At 42.4% G+C, this 16,128-nt stretch overlaps 1 protein-coding gene across 1 annotated transcript in view; it reads left to right on the top strand.

The window, feature by feature from the left end:
• Window positions 1-16,128, top strand: part of mettl24 (methyltransferase like 24) — a 74,061-nt gene that overhangs the window by 44,561 nt on the left and 13,372 nt on the right. The window contains exon 3 of the mRNA XM_033648175.2: window positions 7,183-7,316. Within this exon, the coding sequence (XP_033504066.1) occupies window positions 7,183-7,316 (134 nt within the window). The remainder of the gene's footprint in view (window positions 1-7,182; window positions 7,317-16,128) is intronic.

Raw genomic sequence — 16,128 nt, 5'->3', positions numbered from 1 at the left:
ATTAGCTTAACAACATGCTGTTCATTTATTATAATTTGTGCTCAATGAAAACAGGTCAATTTTTACAGCTCAGTATTCAGTGAAACAGTGTTCGGCAGTTCAATGCCACTGATAAGTCTGCAGATGTGAAGTGACAAAATAATCAAGAGTGATTTTGCATTTCATTGCACATTGTGCATTGTGTGCTGATGAATGCTTTCAGCTGGAACACATTAACAGTGACAGGCATAATGAAGCGTGGTTCAAATTCATTTAAATACATTATTGGTCCACCCACATGTGCGATACAGTTCATGTGCCCTTTGCAACAAAGACACGTCGAAGGACTTTATCAGGTGGCAGTGTACCTGACTCAGTTGGTCCCCTCCTGCCTGATCTGTTACTGAACACTCTGAGCAGGAGCAAACGGCACAGCACTGTGAAAGAACTACATGAGGCTGCTGCACTGTGGGCCCACCACCCACTGGGATCACCTTACTCCAAAGTCGTCGAAATCCAGTGCTTGGGCAGTGACTTGTGGCATCAGACACTAATGAAAAAGCCATCCTTTAATGTTGGCATGATTTGCTTGCTGTTATAGTTTAATGGTGCTTGGAGGTGTCAGGGGGAAACACAGCGGGACACGAACGAAGTTAAGGTTGACGAAAGTCCGAGTAGGGCGTGCAGGAGGGGTGGTGGATGCGTCCAACAAACACTGACTTTGACCCGAGAGAGTGGTGTTCGCATCCTGTAAGATTATAAAGCCAAACCCTGTTCTTTTTTCCGAAACCAAACCATGTGCGTTGGTTGTAGTGTAGAGTGACATGTGTATTTTGAAAGAAGACAATGCATGTAACAGGCAAAACTTGACACAGTGTCCCAGAACGTCAACAACCAACGCACCCAGGATACCTTTCATGTCGTATCTGGATGTGGAAAGTCCATGACCAAACATCGATACGTGACAAGATCAGAGTGAGAATGTGTTGCAGGGACAGGCTTTTGGATCAGGTGCATTCATAGCTGGGCCACAGGCAAAGGTAAGGACCTAAGCTCACTGACCCCTGGTGGGCTGAGGTACTGGTTCTCATTTTTAAAAGTAGGGACCAAAAGGGGATCCTTGGATCTGAGCCCTGACAATTGTTTGATCCCCCTTAGCTACTGTTGCTAGGTCAGACAAGCCTGACAAAAAGAAACCTGGCAACGCCGATTCCGTTCAGCCGCAGTGTGTAGTTCCTGGACATCAGGCAATACAGCTCTTCGAAGTCAACAGCAAGGACCACGGTGTGCAGTGGAAGGATATATTCACAATGGGATGCTAGACGTTGTGTATATTCGTATAAACTACTATAACTTTGGGGTACATGGATTAACAGAGATAATAAAAACATAGGAACGTTAGCCTTGATCTGTCTAACGATAACCAAAACCAACCAAAACCTTCAGGCTACGATGCTAATGACGAAGTTGCAAATTTAGCAGTAAGACTAAACTAGATGACATTTAAACAAAAACAAATGAATTTCTAGCACCGTAAATCCCTCACAGTAGAGGCTGACCTTTGAACCAGATGTTGTGACGTCCTGGGACAGAGAGGGTGGAGCAAGTGATTGGTTAATTCTTGTCCCATGAGATTGCAGATACAAGCATCCGAAATGAGTTTCCTCTGTAGGCATGGATAGATAACTGAGCAGGCCTGCCAGGTGCAAAAATTAACACGTACAGACCAGGAAGAGACTCAAGATGGCCACAAAAAGATGCAAAGGACCTGCAAAGAGTCACAAAACAACCAAAAATGACACAAAATCCGCTCAAAGTTACACAAAACGACTACAAAGAGATGCAAAATAACAAAAAACAGGCAACACGATCATCAATTTTGTGTGTCTTGCTCATAAGTAGAAGAGATGGTGGGGCTTTTTGCATATCTGTGCCCAGAGGCCCATTGTCTCATAAGCCACCCACGTCTGCAGGGTGGCTGGGCTCACCCTTTGAGACATCTGGAGGAAACTGGGAGTAGAGCTGCTGCTCTTTCACATCAAAAGGAGCCAGGTGAGGTGGTTCAGGCATCTGATCTCCTGGGCACCTTCCTCTGGAGGGTATCCAGGCACATTTAAATGAGAAGAGACCCCGGGGAAGACTTGGTTATACATCTCATCTGGCTTGGGATCTCCCAGGAGGAGCTGAAAAAATGCTACATGGGGATTGGGACACCTGGACTTCCTTGTTTAGCCTCAAAAACTCTGAAGGCCACAGCAAGACAGTCACGTCTGAGACGTTCTTCTGAAGCTCACTTCACAAGGAAAGTCTTGGCTGAGAATGTAAACATGCACAAATAATGTCAATATTAAGTAAACAATAGATGTTTTTTTTGAGAGGCTGGCATGTATTGCTCATCGTTCCCTGGCAACATCATACTTTTGGAAAGCACTAATCATTTCTCCATACTTCATTACTTTTACATTTACATAGCTGTAAAACATTTTGCTCAGGCTTCATTTCAATTAACCTGAGCGAACTCTGTAAACTGTACGTGTTAGATAATATTACACACAGCAGACAATACAGAAACACACACACACACGCTTTTACACATCCTATCTTGTGTACACTTGAATGGCGTACAGTGGAACCATAGATTTATGTTTCATATCATCGCGTCTGAGCCAATATTGTTTCTTCCTCTGCAAACTGAGTCTCCGCAGCAGACGGAGCTTAAAGAAACCAGACAGCAAACATTTGAGCAGCCACTCCTGCGCTAACGCTCAGTCATTTGCAAAAGTGCAGATGTACACACAACCAACACGCTGACATGTGTGCACGTTTGCTGCATGTATGTACACAGTTTACGCAGATACATGCTTTACATAAACACACTGATGCTTCTATAAACAGACAAACCAGCCAATCTGCACTCGCTGAATGAAATTCTCAGTGTATAAAGAACATAAAGAAGGAACTTTGACCTTCTCTTGGTTTATCATCTTTTCCTTCATTACACTGTTCTGTCTCTGTACCGCTGAGAGTCTTGGCAGTGCTGCTGGTGCATCCGCCCCAGCTGCACATCATGATGAATAGTATGCGTATCGTAGTTTAACACTGAGGTCCAAACATACACGAACCCAGGGTCAAATTCAGTAGCAACTTTCAGTGATTTATGGCATTTGTGTTAAGTAATTGGAGGAAAAGATGTTCATCACATCAGGGCCCTGTTTCAGAAAGCAGGCCCAACAAACTCTGAGGCTAATCCCGATCTCCGAGTTGACTGAGCTGGAGCTGGAAAACTAGTGAAAAATTAGTGCGTTCACGGCGAGCACCAAAAGCCATCATCAATGGAACCCAGATAACATGATTCTCAGTGGTAGAAAGCGGAGTTAAAAGCAGAGCCATTTACTTCACCCCAACTGAATTGGAGATTTCAGTGACTGCATATATGGGCATCGAATATGTCTTCAAAAAATAAAAATAAACGACAGCTGCGGCTAAACAGCGAGAGGTGTGACGGGAAAAGACTGCAGAGCGTGTTAATAGATAATGTGAAGTGACGTTATGTAATGTGATGCGTTAATGTGTGTCTAATGTACAGAAAATATACGAACATTTTTATACATTAACAGTGTTCATATATTTTGATATAATTTGCTAGATCTGCTTTACTTCTGGTTTACGGTTATTTTGACTTATAATTTGTATTTTTTCAATCAATCAATCAATCAATCAATCAATCAATTAATAAAACTTTATTTATATAGCACATTTTCATACAATAAATTGTAACACAAAATGCTTCACAGAATAAAAAGACAAATGCACCAGAAGAAGACCTAAGAAAACCTAAAAATAAAAGTGTTAAAAAATAGAATAAGAACAAATAGAAATAGCAATAAAATATATAAATAGAAATAAAAAATAAAAATAAATAAATATATATAAAAATACATAAATAAAAGTATATAGATAATTAGAAATAAATTGCTAAATAGATAACTTTAAAAGCATATAAGATATATTACTAAAGGTTATCAATAAGAAATAAATAAAGGATTTAAAATATATGACAATGATAAAATGTCTAAAAAAGTTCAATAAATAGATGAGAAATAAGTAAATAAATAAGAATAAATAGATCAGTAAAAATCAACTAAAAGCCAAACTAAAAAGGTATGTCTTGAATTTGCCTTTTTACTATTGAGTTTAAAATGATTAATGGCTCTGTTTCCATGTCTGGCTCCTCCTCTTTTCCATTTTGTTCATGTCTAATTTATTTTTATGGCTCCAAACACAAAAGGTCTTGTTGTGGCTTGAATTTGTAGAATATTATTGTGCAAAATTTTCTATGAAATAAAGATAAAAATGGTTTGTTGACATGCAAATGAAAAAAAAGAAAGAAAGAAAGAAAGAAAGAAAGAAAAAATGCAACAAGTAGTTTTCGCATTTTTTTCCTCTTTTCTTTTGGTGGTAGGTCGTCTTCACTGGTGCTTTGTTGTAATTTGCTCTAGGGCTGCAACGATTAGTCGACTAATCGATGACTAATCGACTATTAAAATAATCAGTGACTAATCGGTTTGAGTCATTTTTCATAGAAAAGTACTATAAAAGTACCCCAAAATACTCTTACTGCAGCTTCTTACATTCAGATATTGGCAGCTTTACACACTCTCCCATAAAACTCTTTGGCGTGAGTATGAAACAGACATTAGATGACATAATTTTGGGGTTTGGGAGAGACAGGCCGACATTTTTCAACATTTTAACACATTTTTCAATAAAATGATTAGTCGACTAATCGAAGAAATAATCGACAGATTAGTTGACAATGAAAATAATCGTTAGCTGCAGCCCTAATTTGCTCCGTCCATTAAAGCGATCCATTGTCCCACTCATGGATTTCTCCTTTTAAATGTTATCATCCCTCACACTGGCTGCCAATCAGGGCTTTTGATGTGTCACACACTTAAAATTCCCAGGCATGGTGACAAATAGATTCCCTGTGAGGTTTTTTTATGTTAAATTAAATTAAATTACATTTTTAGCTCTTAATTAGAAAAACGGTGTGCACAACATACTGATACAGTCAATTCATAACTTTTTGTATAGGCCCAGTTGAATATCGCAGTAATAATGTGTGGTTATCACAAAATCCCACAGCACATCTGGATTGGCATCACGGGACGCCATTTGAGAACCACTAATGCTTTGATCACACACACTCAAACGGGACAGAACAAAATTAGTCTGAAGCTTAAAGGGACACTTTGCTGATTCTGAACCAGCTAGTGCGGTGCTGATAAATGTTCTCGCATTTGTATAGCACCTTTCTAGTCTTACGACCACTCAAAGGGCTTTTAACACCACAGTCACCTATTCACACACTGGTGGCCGAGGCTATCGCACAAGGTGCCACCTGCTGATTTAGACATTCACATACAAATGGCACAGCCATCAGGAGCAATTTGAGGTTCTGGTCATGTAGCACCAATTTCAAAAGTATTTGCGTCTTTTAACAGAGACAGCCTAGTGTTATGAAAACACCATCTTTTCATCAGTGAAATACCAGAATAAAAGGGCAGAGAACATACTGTAGGTACATTCAGTCGATGACTCATAGATACCTCATGTACAGTATGTAGCCTTGGATATTCACTGTACATAGAAGTGTTTACACAGTTTGCTGAGACTTCATTGTTTTTTATGAATTGTTGAGCTCTGTTCTTGATCTTTGAGACGAGATATAAGATGCTCTGTGGGTCTTTGAGAGCAACAACATTGTGTTAAAACTGTAGAAAGTCAAAAGTTAATAAAGTTCATTCCTCTAATGGAAATACCATTCATTCCCTCATATAGTGCCTGTTTTGTTCAGGTTGTACATTACATTTGCAATGCAGGACTCCCAGACTGAGCCAGGCTACTTAACCTTGACAAGAAGCTCTAGTTCTCAATATTGGTTTAACCCTTTTTCTGCATTGTTGGCGTTCTCCAGTTCTTCCAGGCTGTGGGTAGTAAGCGGGCTACAACATTTGTTTCTTCCTCTTCATTTAAGTGCAGCAATACAGTACGAACACATCCCAATGTAGGCAGAATTTATACTTCTGGGTTTAATCGATGCCATAGCTATGCCGTACTCTACACACTAGCCTGACGTGCACCTCCCCAGAAATGTAACTACACGTCACAGCAATGCAGAAGCTGAAACTATATCTCTTAGGGGAAAGGAAGCTTTTATTTACTTTAAATTCACAGATAAGAAGCAATACATTGTGTAGATATTAAAAACATCCACAAAATAGCATTATAGGTCTTGTGTGTGATTTATCCTGGCTTCGTATGAGCAGCGGAAATCTCCTCTCTCGTCGCTAGGCTAATGTATACAATGTAAAATGCCATAGGCTTGTGCTAATAACATTAGCATAATATTTGTTTGGAAAACGTGTTTAGTATGAGACAGTTGTTTTGTTGGTGAACCTTGTGAGTTGTAATGGAGCCAAATTTTGTGCCGTTACCTTTGTTCCATGTTGCTGTTGTCCCTGGCTTCAGCTTCATATGAGTAGAGGAAAAGTCCACTCGCCGATTAGCTAATTTATACACTGTAAAATGCCATAGGCTTGTGCTAATAACATTAGCATGTTGTAATGTTTGGAAAACGTGTTTAGTCTAAGATGGTTGTTTTGTCGGTGAACCTTGTGAGTTGTAATAGAGCCGTATTTTGTAACGTTACCTTTGTTAAATGTTGCTGTTGTCCCTGGTTTCAGCTTCATATGAGTAGAGGAAAAGTCCACTAGCCGATTAGCTAATTTATACAATGTAAAATGCCATAGGCTTGCGCTAATAACATTAGCATATTGTATTTGTGAGGTAAATGTGTCAAGCAAAAGAGTTAAAGTGAAGCCAGTTTGTGTACTTGTGTTTGAAATTGTGGCTATTAAGCCATGTTTAATGTGTGTTTTTGGTGTGTTTTGACTACACTAAACTTTACAGCACTTCACAGACACTCCGCCGCCGACTAGTGTTTTGGAGGTGTACTATAAATGACAATGAAATAATAATTTACCAGTTATTCAAAAATGCTGAATCTGTCACTACTTAAATATAAATAATGTACCCATTGCGTTATAACCCCAAATAACCCCAAAATATATTGTGTGCAGTAATTATAGTTACATTGGAAATGCCTGTTATAATATGTCCATGTTTTTATGTGTGCAGGTGTCATGTGCATCATTGGCCGGTGGGGAAGCTGCTCAGGAGGGGACCAAAGGCGGCTGGGCTGCGTGTCTGGACCCCAAGTACAGCCTGACCCACAGAATACAAAGCAAACACTGCAGGGTTTACTCTTTCGGGTGCGTACAGACACTCACTAACTCATGCCAAATATCTTCCTTTATTCTTCCATAAATCTAATCCTAATTGTATCGCTTATACAAAAACGACTACAGCCTGTACACTAGCTTTGAGACAAGATGTCATGTACAGTGTCTGTAGAGCAACATTAATTTCAACAGTCAGTGAGTTATCTGCAGATGCGACAGTTATTCAGAGCATCTGCTTCTCTGACAGGCTGTGATATATCTAGTCACAATTGCTGCTGCTGTCACTTCAGCCATGACAATTAAGATTTTTCTCTTAGAGGAGAACTTCAGGTTTTTTGCTCACTGTTTCTTCAAAGAATGAAGGATATTTTCAACACAAAAGAGGAGGAGTATCTCTGCCTGCACGTCCCTTGTTAGCCTTGTCTTTTTATGTCTTCCAATTTCAATGACTAATTGGTCACTGAGCCTGTGTTTATTCAGAATCTCTCTCTGACAAAGTAGAAGTAATCACTTTATGGCAGGTTGCATTTAGGCTTCTTTTTCTTTGTGTGGTTATGGCAGTATTCTGGACAATTTAATTTGTTGAGTAACACGCTAATAAGAGGAAAGATAATCCTCTGTCTGCTTTAACTGTACCTGGAACATCACCTCCACTCCACCTCTGCTTCCTCTCCTTGAGTGGCAAGTAATCTTGAACGGAGTCAGCCAAGCCACCGAGGTATTTGACCTTCTTAAGATTGGAGAGTCAATCACTCCCAGTTGGCTTTGTGTCGTGGATCAGCTCGGCCCGGTTTCCGCCCCGCTGGGCCTCCGCTGTGCCTCCGCTGTGCCTCCGCTGTGCCGAGGTGCCGTGGAGGTCTGGAGGGGATTTTTCTGCAGGAGAGATGGAGCTTATTAATTTGACTGTTGAGAGACAGCACAGGTGTGCTGGCATCAAGGCAGGCCGGGCACAGATACTGATGCAGGAGGGGAAGAGGGGGAGAAACTGCTGTTCCTGTCTTCTTGCCTCTCTGTGGAGAAGGGGGTCAGGGGTCAAACGGAGATGCTGGAGGAAAACATACCTGATATCCTCTGGCTGACTGACGGGAAGTCAGTCATGCAAGAAAGCCACATGGACATGCACCTAAAATAAAAAGGAATATTATGCGTTCTCTCAGTGATTTATGCAAACATTTTAACATTTGACCTGAATATCAGCTCGGGAAAATGTGACTCACAGCTTTGATTTTTCACGTTGACGGAAGCTGCATTACCATTTTTCCTCTATCTAACTGATCCCTTAAGACCTCCGGAATGAATTCAATTTATGCTTAGTCGACCCTCAACTCTCGCTAATGTAATAACAGTGAGTTGACCTAAAAACTGAAATTCTATTAAAAACAGAAACTTCATGAGGAACAAAAGAAAAGTCCTCAGAGCCAGAACAGTTGAGCAAGACGAAGTGATCTCTGAAGTTCCACTTTTCTGGATACGGCAAGTGATCTTCTCCTCCCCTTGTCCCCTATCTGACCTACGTATAGTATGTACACACACACACACACACTTCATGGTCATACTCCTGAATGTATGCCAGGTATGCTGAGTATCCTAATCTCAGGAGACTTCTGCTCTGCTGTACAGGAGACTCACAAAACCCTCATCCACAGCCCACTGCTGCACTGACTTTAACACAAATGTCAAACACCATCATGTGTACGTGTGTGTACGATATTGAGTTCAGTGTGTTACTGAGTATGTACACTTGTGTGTGTACTCTTATGAGCATGATTTGGTGTGCGTTCGTACAGTCGATATGTCTCATTTGCATGCGGTTTAACGAGCCGTGGAAGGCTGTGCCTGGGCAGGATGAGCAGCTGTTCTCTGATTGGTCTGTCACATGGTGGTGGATGGAGGGTGGGTGCAGGAGTGGGGGGCTGCAGGATATTTTTCCACATGAAAGATCACTCATCCTCCACCTTTCACCTCTCGTACTCTGTCTTACCTCACTCCTCCTCCATCTTCCTCCTCTTATACCGGTTCCAGTCTGTTTTGATCATACAGTCTTTTTCGCCTCATGCGGGAACAGCGCAGATGCTTACTGTAATCAATAACTGAGAGGATGAATCATCCATTGTCATAAACTAGAATTACCTCTTTGCAATTGTGTGCCTCTGTGGAACAGTCAAACTGCAGTAACAGTTACATCCATGTCTGTCCAGACTCATATGTAGCCATGACAGTAGACAATGCTTCAGATTAGGATGTTGCTGAAGGTGGACACCCAAGATTAGAGTCACCAATTCAGTATCTGACCAAATGTCACCCCTTCTGTTCCTGAGATATAAAGTTGACCACAAAATGTGTGTTTGCAGAACATAATGATGTCACAGTGAAGCTAACCTTTGTGGATTTAAAACATTGTCACATCATTATTCATTGTATTAGGCATTTGCGTGAAATTTTCATCATAATTAGGGCATGAATTCTTGATTCATGGCCAAAAACATGTTTTGTGAGGTCAGTGTAACCTTTAAACACCAAATTCTAATCAGTTCATCGTGACTAAAAGTGGACATTTGTGCCAAATTTGAGGAAATTCCATCAAAGCCTTTTGCAGATATCACATTCCCAAGAATGAGATAGACATAAGGTCACAGTGACCTTGACCTTTGAACCCCACATTCCAATCAGTTCAAGTGGACGTTTGTGCCAAATTTGAGGAAACTGCCTCCTTCTTGAGTTATTGTGTTTACAAGAATGAGATGGACGCAAGATCACAGTGACCTTGACCCCTTGAACACCAAAGTCTAATCAGTTCATCATGACTCAAAGTGGATGTTTGTGCCAAATTTGAAGAAATTCTCTCAGGGGTGTTCTTAAGATACTGCATTTAAAATTACCTGGATCTTCTACATCGTAGAGTCCATTGAGCAAGTGCAGTAGCGTTTCCATTAACCGTAGGTGTATATGTGACTGAAGCCAAGGCTACACTGTTAAATTTAGCTTAGAGAGCATTTCTGTCTTTAAACAAGCACACACATTATTGTGCGTGTGTGTGTCCTCCAAGGCAGCACTGGAGGGATTAGGAAACGAAATACACATTTAGATGCTAAACAAAAACAAAAGCATCTAAATAGCTTGAACAGTGTCAACATATCCTGAACAGTAGACCATATGCAGGCATAATTTATGTTTTACGATGGCTTTGTGGTAACCACATATATCTTTAGACAGGACACTGTTTTGACATGTGATTACAGGAAAGGCACAGGTGTAATTTAATAACATTAATAATAACTGTATATTTCTCAATTTGTAAAATAGCAACGCTTGGTCAGTGGCACTTAAAGTCAAAATATGCTGTGCTAGGTACCCCTCTTGAGTCTGTTACAATGTAGTTAATAGACTTAACTTTTAAGTTTTTTTCCTTGGGTTTGAGCAACAAAAGCACATTGGTTCAGTTCAGTTTAGGACTAGATGTTTCAATCCCTGATGCACATACTGAGACTATGAGTAGGAGTAATAGTGCCGTCTGGGGGTCCGAATGGGAGCCAAAGGGTTAGATGGATAGGAAAGTAGGAAAGAGCAAAGGTAGATAGGGAGGGTAAAAGCTTCATTGGGGTCATCAGGTGGGTACCCTCCTTCACTGGTGTTTGGGTGATAGGTCCACGGCACCTCCAGAGGGCTCATCCACAACACCTGGCATCCCAGGTGTGCCCCTATCAACTTTTACTCCCTCAAACCCTGCTGCTGTTAGTGGTATTTCAGGGCCCGAATTGCATCTTTCCTCTTGATCCATAGCCACTGGTTAGCCTGTTCCGCTGCACCAGGGAGGACTTTGATGGCCTGATGCTGAGCTTGGCCTCGAATTCCTTTTTCTTTAAGCAGCCTGGTAGTTGCCTATGAAGCCTCGTTAGCCCACTTCAATTGGACAAACTTTCGCTTTCCAGCTGCATTGCTCAGTGTCAGCTGCCAGCTTGGCATCCATAACTGTGAATTCGCACCAAAAGCGTCATGAGCGCTATAAGCGGCCGGCAGCCATTCATTTTCAATGTACGCTTGCTACGAAGGGCGTCAGGGGTGTCGGCTGCAGCGAGCTGCACGATGCCAGCGACCAGAGCGTCAAGTAGAAGTTGAGAGAAGCTGATCTTTATGCAAATGAGCAGTGCCGCTGCCGAAGCAGCAGCCAATTGCAGACCGGGATTCAGGTACGGAGGTCTGGGCTCTCCCGGAGCTGTACGAGCCGGTGAAATTCACCGTGGAGTTGCCGGGTTTGCAGGACTCTGTGTAACCCAGACGGCCCGGCGGCTCCGGGCCCCGTGTTTCCTCAGCAAATACGCCGATGCAGTACAAAGGAGGCTTCCGAAAGTGCGATTAATGAGCTCCCGCTTATTTACCACCAATTACATTTCTCTGTGGTCCTACGTGCCAACAGGACTCATAAAGGCTGTATTGACTGTGTTTATTAGCGTTATTTTAATTGTGCAATGAAAGTCATGGATAATACAAAGTGAAGACATAAATGATATATTTGTTCATCCTTGTAAAGTGAACAGCCTGGACACATCTGCAGCAGCCAGCCCCGCCCCTTTGGCCGCTACAAGCGCCTGCTGGAGCTGCTGCCAGGCAGCGCGATGCCAGCGACCTGAGCGACCGCTGGCACTCATGACGCTTTTGGTGTGAATGCACAGTAAGGCTCTTGCGCTCGTAGGCCTACTCCACAGCATCCTCCCATGGCACAGTGAGCTCAGTGATGCAGACGAGGCTCCGTGAGAAGGACCAAAGCACGAGGTCTGGTCTGAGGTTAGTAGAGGTGATCTCAGATGGAAAGCATAGATGCTGATTCAGATCTGCCAGTAACCTCCAGTCTCGTGCCACTCCCAGTTGGCTGGTGTCTGATTTTACTGTACAGGCCTTGGATTGCTTCACACCTGCGCGGACAAACCCTCTTGTAATTGCCGGATGGAATGATGGAGGACGTAGAGCATTGATGCATGTCCGTCTGGTCTCCAGGGTAGCTTCTAGGTTTAGAAAAAAACATGGTTTGGCTGAAAATAAGTACGGTTATTACTAACGTAATGTTACATCACATCCAATGTCACTAGCATAGCATGGTACACATACTAGCATTAAAACAGCTCAACTCACTTTTGGTATCACACGGGACACAAACTCTAGGCTCCCGGGTGAAAGTCCGGAGTTTGTTTGACCGATCTACCTACCCTCCAAGCACCATATGCAGATTTTCTTGCTCTTCATACTACAGCAGTTGCAGGAGCGTCGAAAACTGCTGTCAACTGGTGCGTCTCATACTGCTGCTAAGGGTTCCTGTGTGTGTTGGTGTCTGATGCTGAGGGGCCATTGACCAAGTGTTGGTATTTGACAAGTTGGGAGCAGGTAGACTAAAGTGTCTTGAATTTGAAAGAGGTCCACTCATGACAACTTTTCCTGCACACTGTAGGCCTTTTAGTAGTTTAAACTTGGAGCACTTATACAGGTCAAAGCTCAGCACATCACTCTTTAATCACGCACATGTTAATGAGCTGCAATATGTGATGAAGGAAGGGAAATGGAAGCGAGAGTGAAAATGAGAGTGAGGGTGGAGGTGGAGGTGGAGAGACAGACAGTCATGGAGACAGAAATATTTTGAGAACACCATGGTGTCTGAAACAAAGGGAACAAAAATAAGAGAAGATGTGACAGGAGAGGTACAAGGGCAGAAAGGAGAATTTAAAAAGGAACCAGACTAACAGACAGCAGATAGTTTCCCAGCCCTCCCAGCCTTTGTTAACCACCTCGCCTTTGAGGTTCACAATAACCAGACAGGCTGTTGACATAATAGTTCAGCGCGAGGACAGGCAGACTAAAGGCAATCCACTGGGTGTTTGTGACCTATCACACGCGCACATCTTCACATCTGGTTGCCATGACATTCCAGTCAACAGTGTTACTGCTCCTGCACTCTGTAGTCTCCTGAGAGAGGATATTACAGTGAGCAGAGATCCTCCTTTATCAGCACTGTCATCCAGAAGCGCTTCTGATGCACTGTGAATCCCACATCCCCCCGCTGCTCCGTGAGTAATCCCCGATCCCTGACGTCTAAAGTGTCGCTGCAATGATTCCTGGCTGAAACACCCCACCAGAGAATGGGAAACTCTCAATGAAGCATTTGAAATATTTAGTGCGGTAAAAAGAGACGTCTAGTTGCATCTCAATCTCTCCCATATTCTCATCTCTCATCTCCCCTGCCAGTGGGATGCATTCAGAGACCCGGTGCCTCATCTGTAAAAGATGTGTACTGTGAAATGTACTCCCTCTGCCGCAATTACAGAATACAGCCGCAGCACAAACTAGACACAGGGGAATGCGGAGATAGCGACTGAGAATGAAAGAACAGGAGAAAATTGCAGAATTAGAGAAGGGAGGGTGGAATAAAAAGAGAATGGCGGTTGCAAAGAGAGAGAAATAGAGGCAATTGTCTGTCACATGGATGTATAAAAAGAGGACCCGATACAGCTTTGGAGATAAAGCTTTGATCGGGACCAAATAAAACAGGCCTGACCCTTCATGACACTGTGTAGTTCAGTACAACCTCAACCCAGGCCCAAACTATGGCTGAAGCTGCTGGAGAACAGGAGTGATATGATCCATGGAGGGGGTTCTGATAATAATACGGGCGGCTGAGTTCTGGACCGACAGAATTGTCATAATCAATACAAGATGTAACCAAAGAATGAGCGAGCATAGCAGCGCTCTGAGGTGTGAGTGATGGGCGAAGATGATCACTGTTAAGTTTGAGGAGGTTGCGTGAAAGCCAAGATTTAATATCCAGTAAGCACGACATGTTTCCTCGCACCTCCTCTTCTTCTCTGTCTTTTGGTATTGCAAGAGAAGAGCAGGCTGTGCCCATCGGTGCATCTCCATCCTCAAGTGCGCACAGCGGTCCACGGCAGTGCAGCAGATAGATGATGATCACAGCTCATGTTACCCACGTCTCTCTCACTGCTGGAGAAGCAGAGGAAAGCGCTGCCAACCAAGTCACTTTGCAGCCCCTCTCTCTGTCTCTTTTTTCCTCCAGTCCAATGTAACTTTGCCTCTTATGCACGAGAACTGCCAGTTTCATATGTCTACTGTGCACTAGAGTTTGTGTACGGTATGTGAGCAAAGGACTCCTTAACTCTTATGTTTCGTCAGTTAAAATCTAATTCTATGGACCCTTTGAGGTTTGTTAGCTGGAGGCAAAACACGACTCTCCACCACAGGGCTGGAGGCTACATAGGAGTCTTAAAATGTCATCTTGTTGTGTTGTTGGAAGCCAGAATGGGAGTCATCATGGGCCATGGCTCAAAACTTTTTTTTAATCGCATACCAGCCGCCACTGCCCGTCAACAAAAATGAAGACAACTAGGGTTAAATGTGATAAGACAAAAGGACTGGATGGAGGCGATTATCAAAAATGTTCACATGTGTAGCGCACACTTCATATCAGGTTAGGGAAAAGTATTTCCTGTTGTAGGGATGAATAACATGATGTGCATTAAGGGTTATCATGTCCACCTCATCAGAAACTGGGGAGGTATTTAGAGGAATATTGGATTTCTCCGTAATGCTACCTTTTAAGTGCATTAGCTAACATTAGCTTTGATAGCAAAACAAACTGGAGGAAACCCTTCAAGTGTTGTCTTTCTTTGTAAGATTGGCACAGTAGTCAACCACAAAGCTTCCTGTGACATCATCCATCCACTGAGTGAGAGCATACAGGTCAGCCAGTCTGGTCCTGTTGGGCAGTGTATGGTGCGTTTATAAATTCAGTCTGATGCGCTACACCGAAATGAGTGACCTGCTGGTCAAAGAAACGGAGCGATATATTTTAATATGAATTAATGAAAGTATTTCTGAATGCAACACTTGCATCATCTTCCTCCATTGTCTAAAACAAGCCAACAGAACTTGCTAGGTAGCGTTAGCTAATGTCTGTGGAGGATTGTTTTGACTCCAGCTAAGCCCCGTCCACCAAAAAACGCCATACTGTTTACTAACAGTAAAAGGGTCTATATCTTAAGATTGTCATTTGTTGTAATCGGTTAAAGGCAACACAGCCCATACGTTACCCATGACATTACTCAGACCAGAAGGTCTGCATAAAAAAATGAACACTTGGAAATTGGTGCAAACCCACGTTGATTCAAGCCCAAGGGAATTTTGAGAGATTAAAGCCCAGTCCAACGCAAACCAGCTCAAGTTGGGCCCAGTCGGGTTCAGGCAGAGAATCAAAGCTCGTTGGAGGTGAGACCCTGTTTGTTCTTATGAAAATTGCTAAATGGCATATTAAGTACAAAAGTTTGACTTCCAGGAATGAAATTACACAGATGTTGCACATTGTAAGGACTTGGAGCAAATGCACGCATGAATTAAGTCCATAATAACTTTAGCTACTAGTAAATTTTGAAAACTTTTATGATATACTGATTTAAGTAAGGGCTGTCTAATTGTTCGTACTGGGAAGCTGTTGTACCTCAAACACTGTGAAATCTCTTTCACAATGTAAATCTATGGGAAAAGTCTTTTTGGGTCCCATGGCCTCACACATGACAAAACTAGAAGTTGTAATTACACAGTTTGGCCACTATATCAAATTGGCTTCAAGGCCTGACACTGTTCCTGGGGGCATAGTCTGTCTGCTTAGATTTACACATCATATCCCAAAATGGCGAAGCAGCCTCCTCTTGTTTTTTTGTGTTATGATTTCTGGGTTTTTGGTGACGTCAGGATCACAGTGATTGTGGTTTTTTTTTTAATGTCTGTAGTGTCGTTGTCTCTGTTAGGAACTTTTTCATGAGAATTCAGTGATCCTCCACTGTAT

This window comes from Epinephelus lanceolatus, chromosome 13 (assembly GCF_041903045.1).
Source record: "Epinephelus lanceolatus isolate andai-2023 chromosome 13, ASM4190304v1, whole genome shotgun sequence".
Taxonomy (NCBI): domain Eukaryota; kingdom Metazoa; phylum Chordata; class Actinopteri; order Perciformes; family Serranidae; genus Epinephelus; species Epinephelus lanceolatus.
This window is presented reverse-complemented; position numbering and strand designations above follow the sequence as displayed.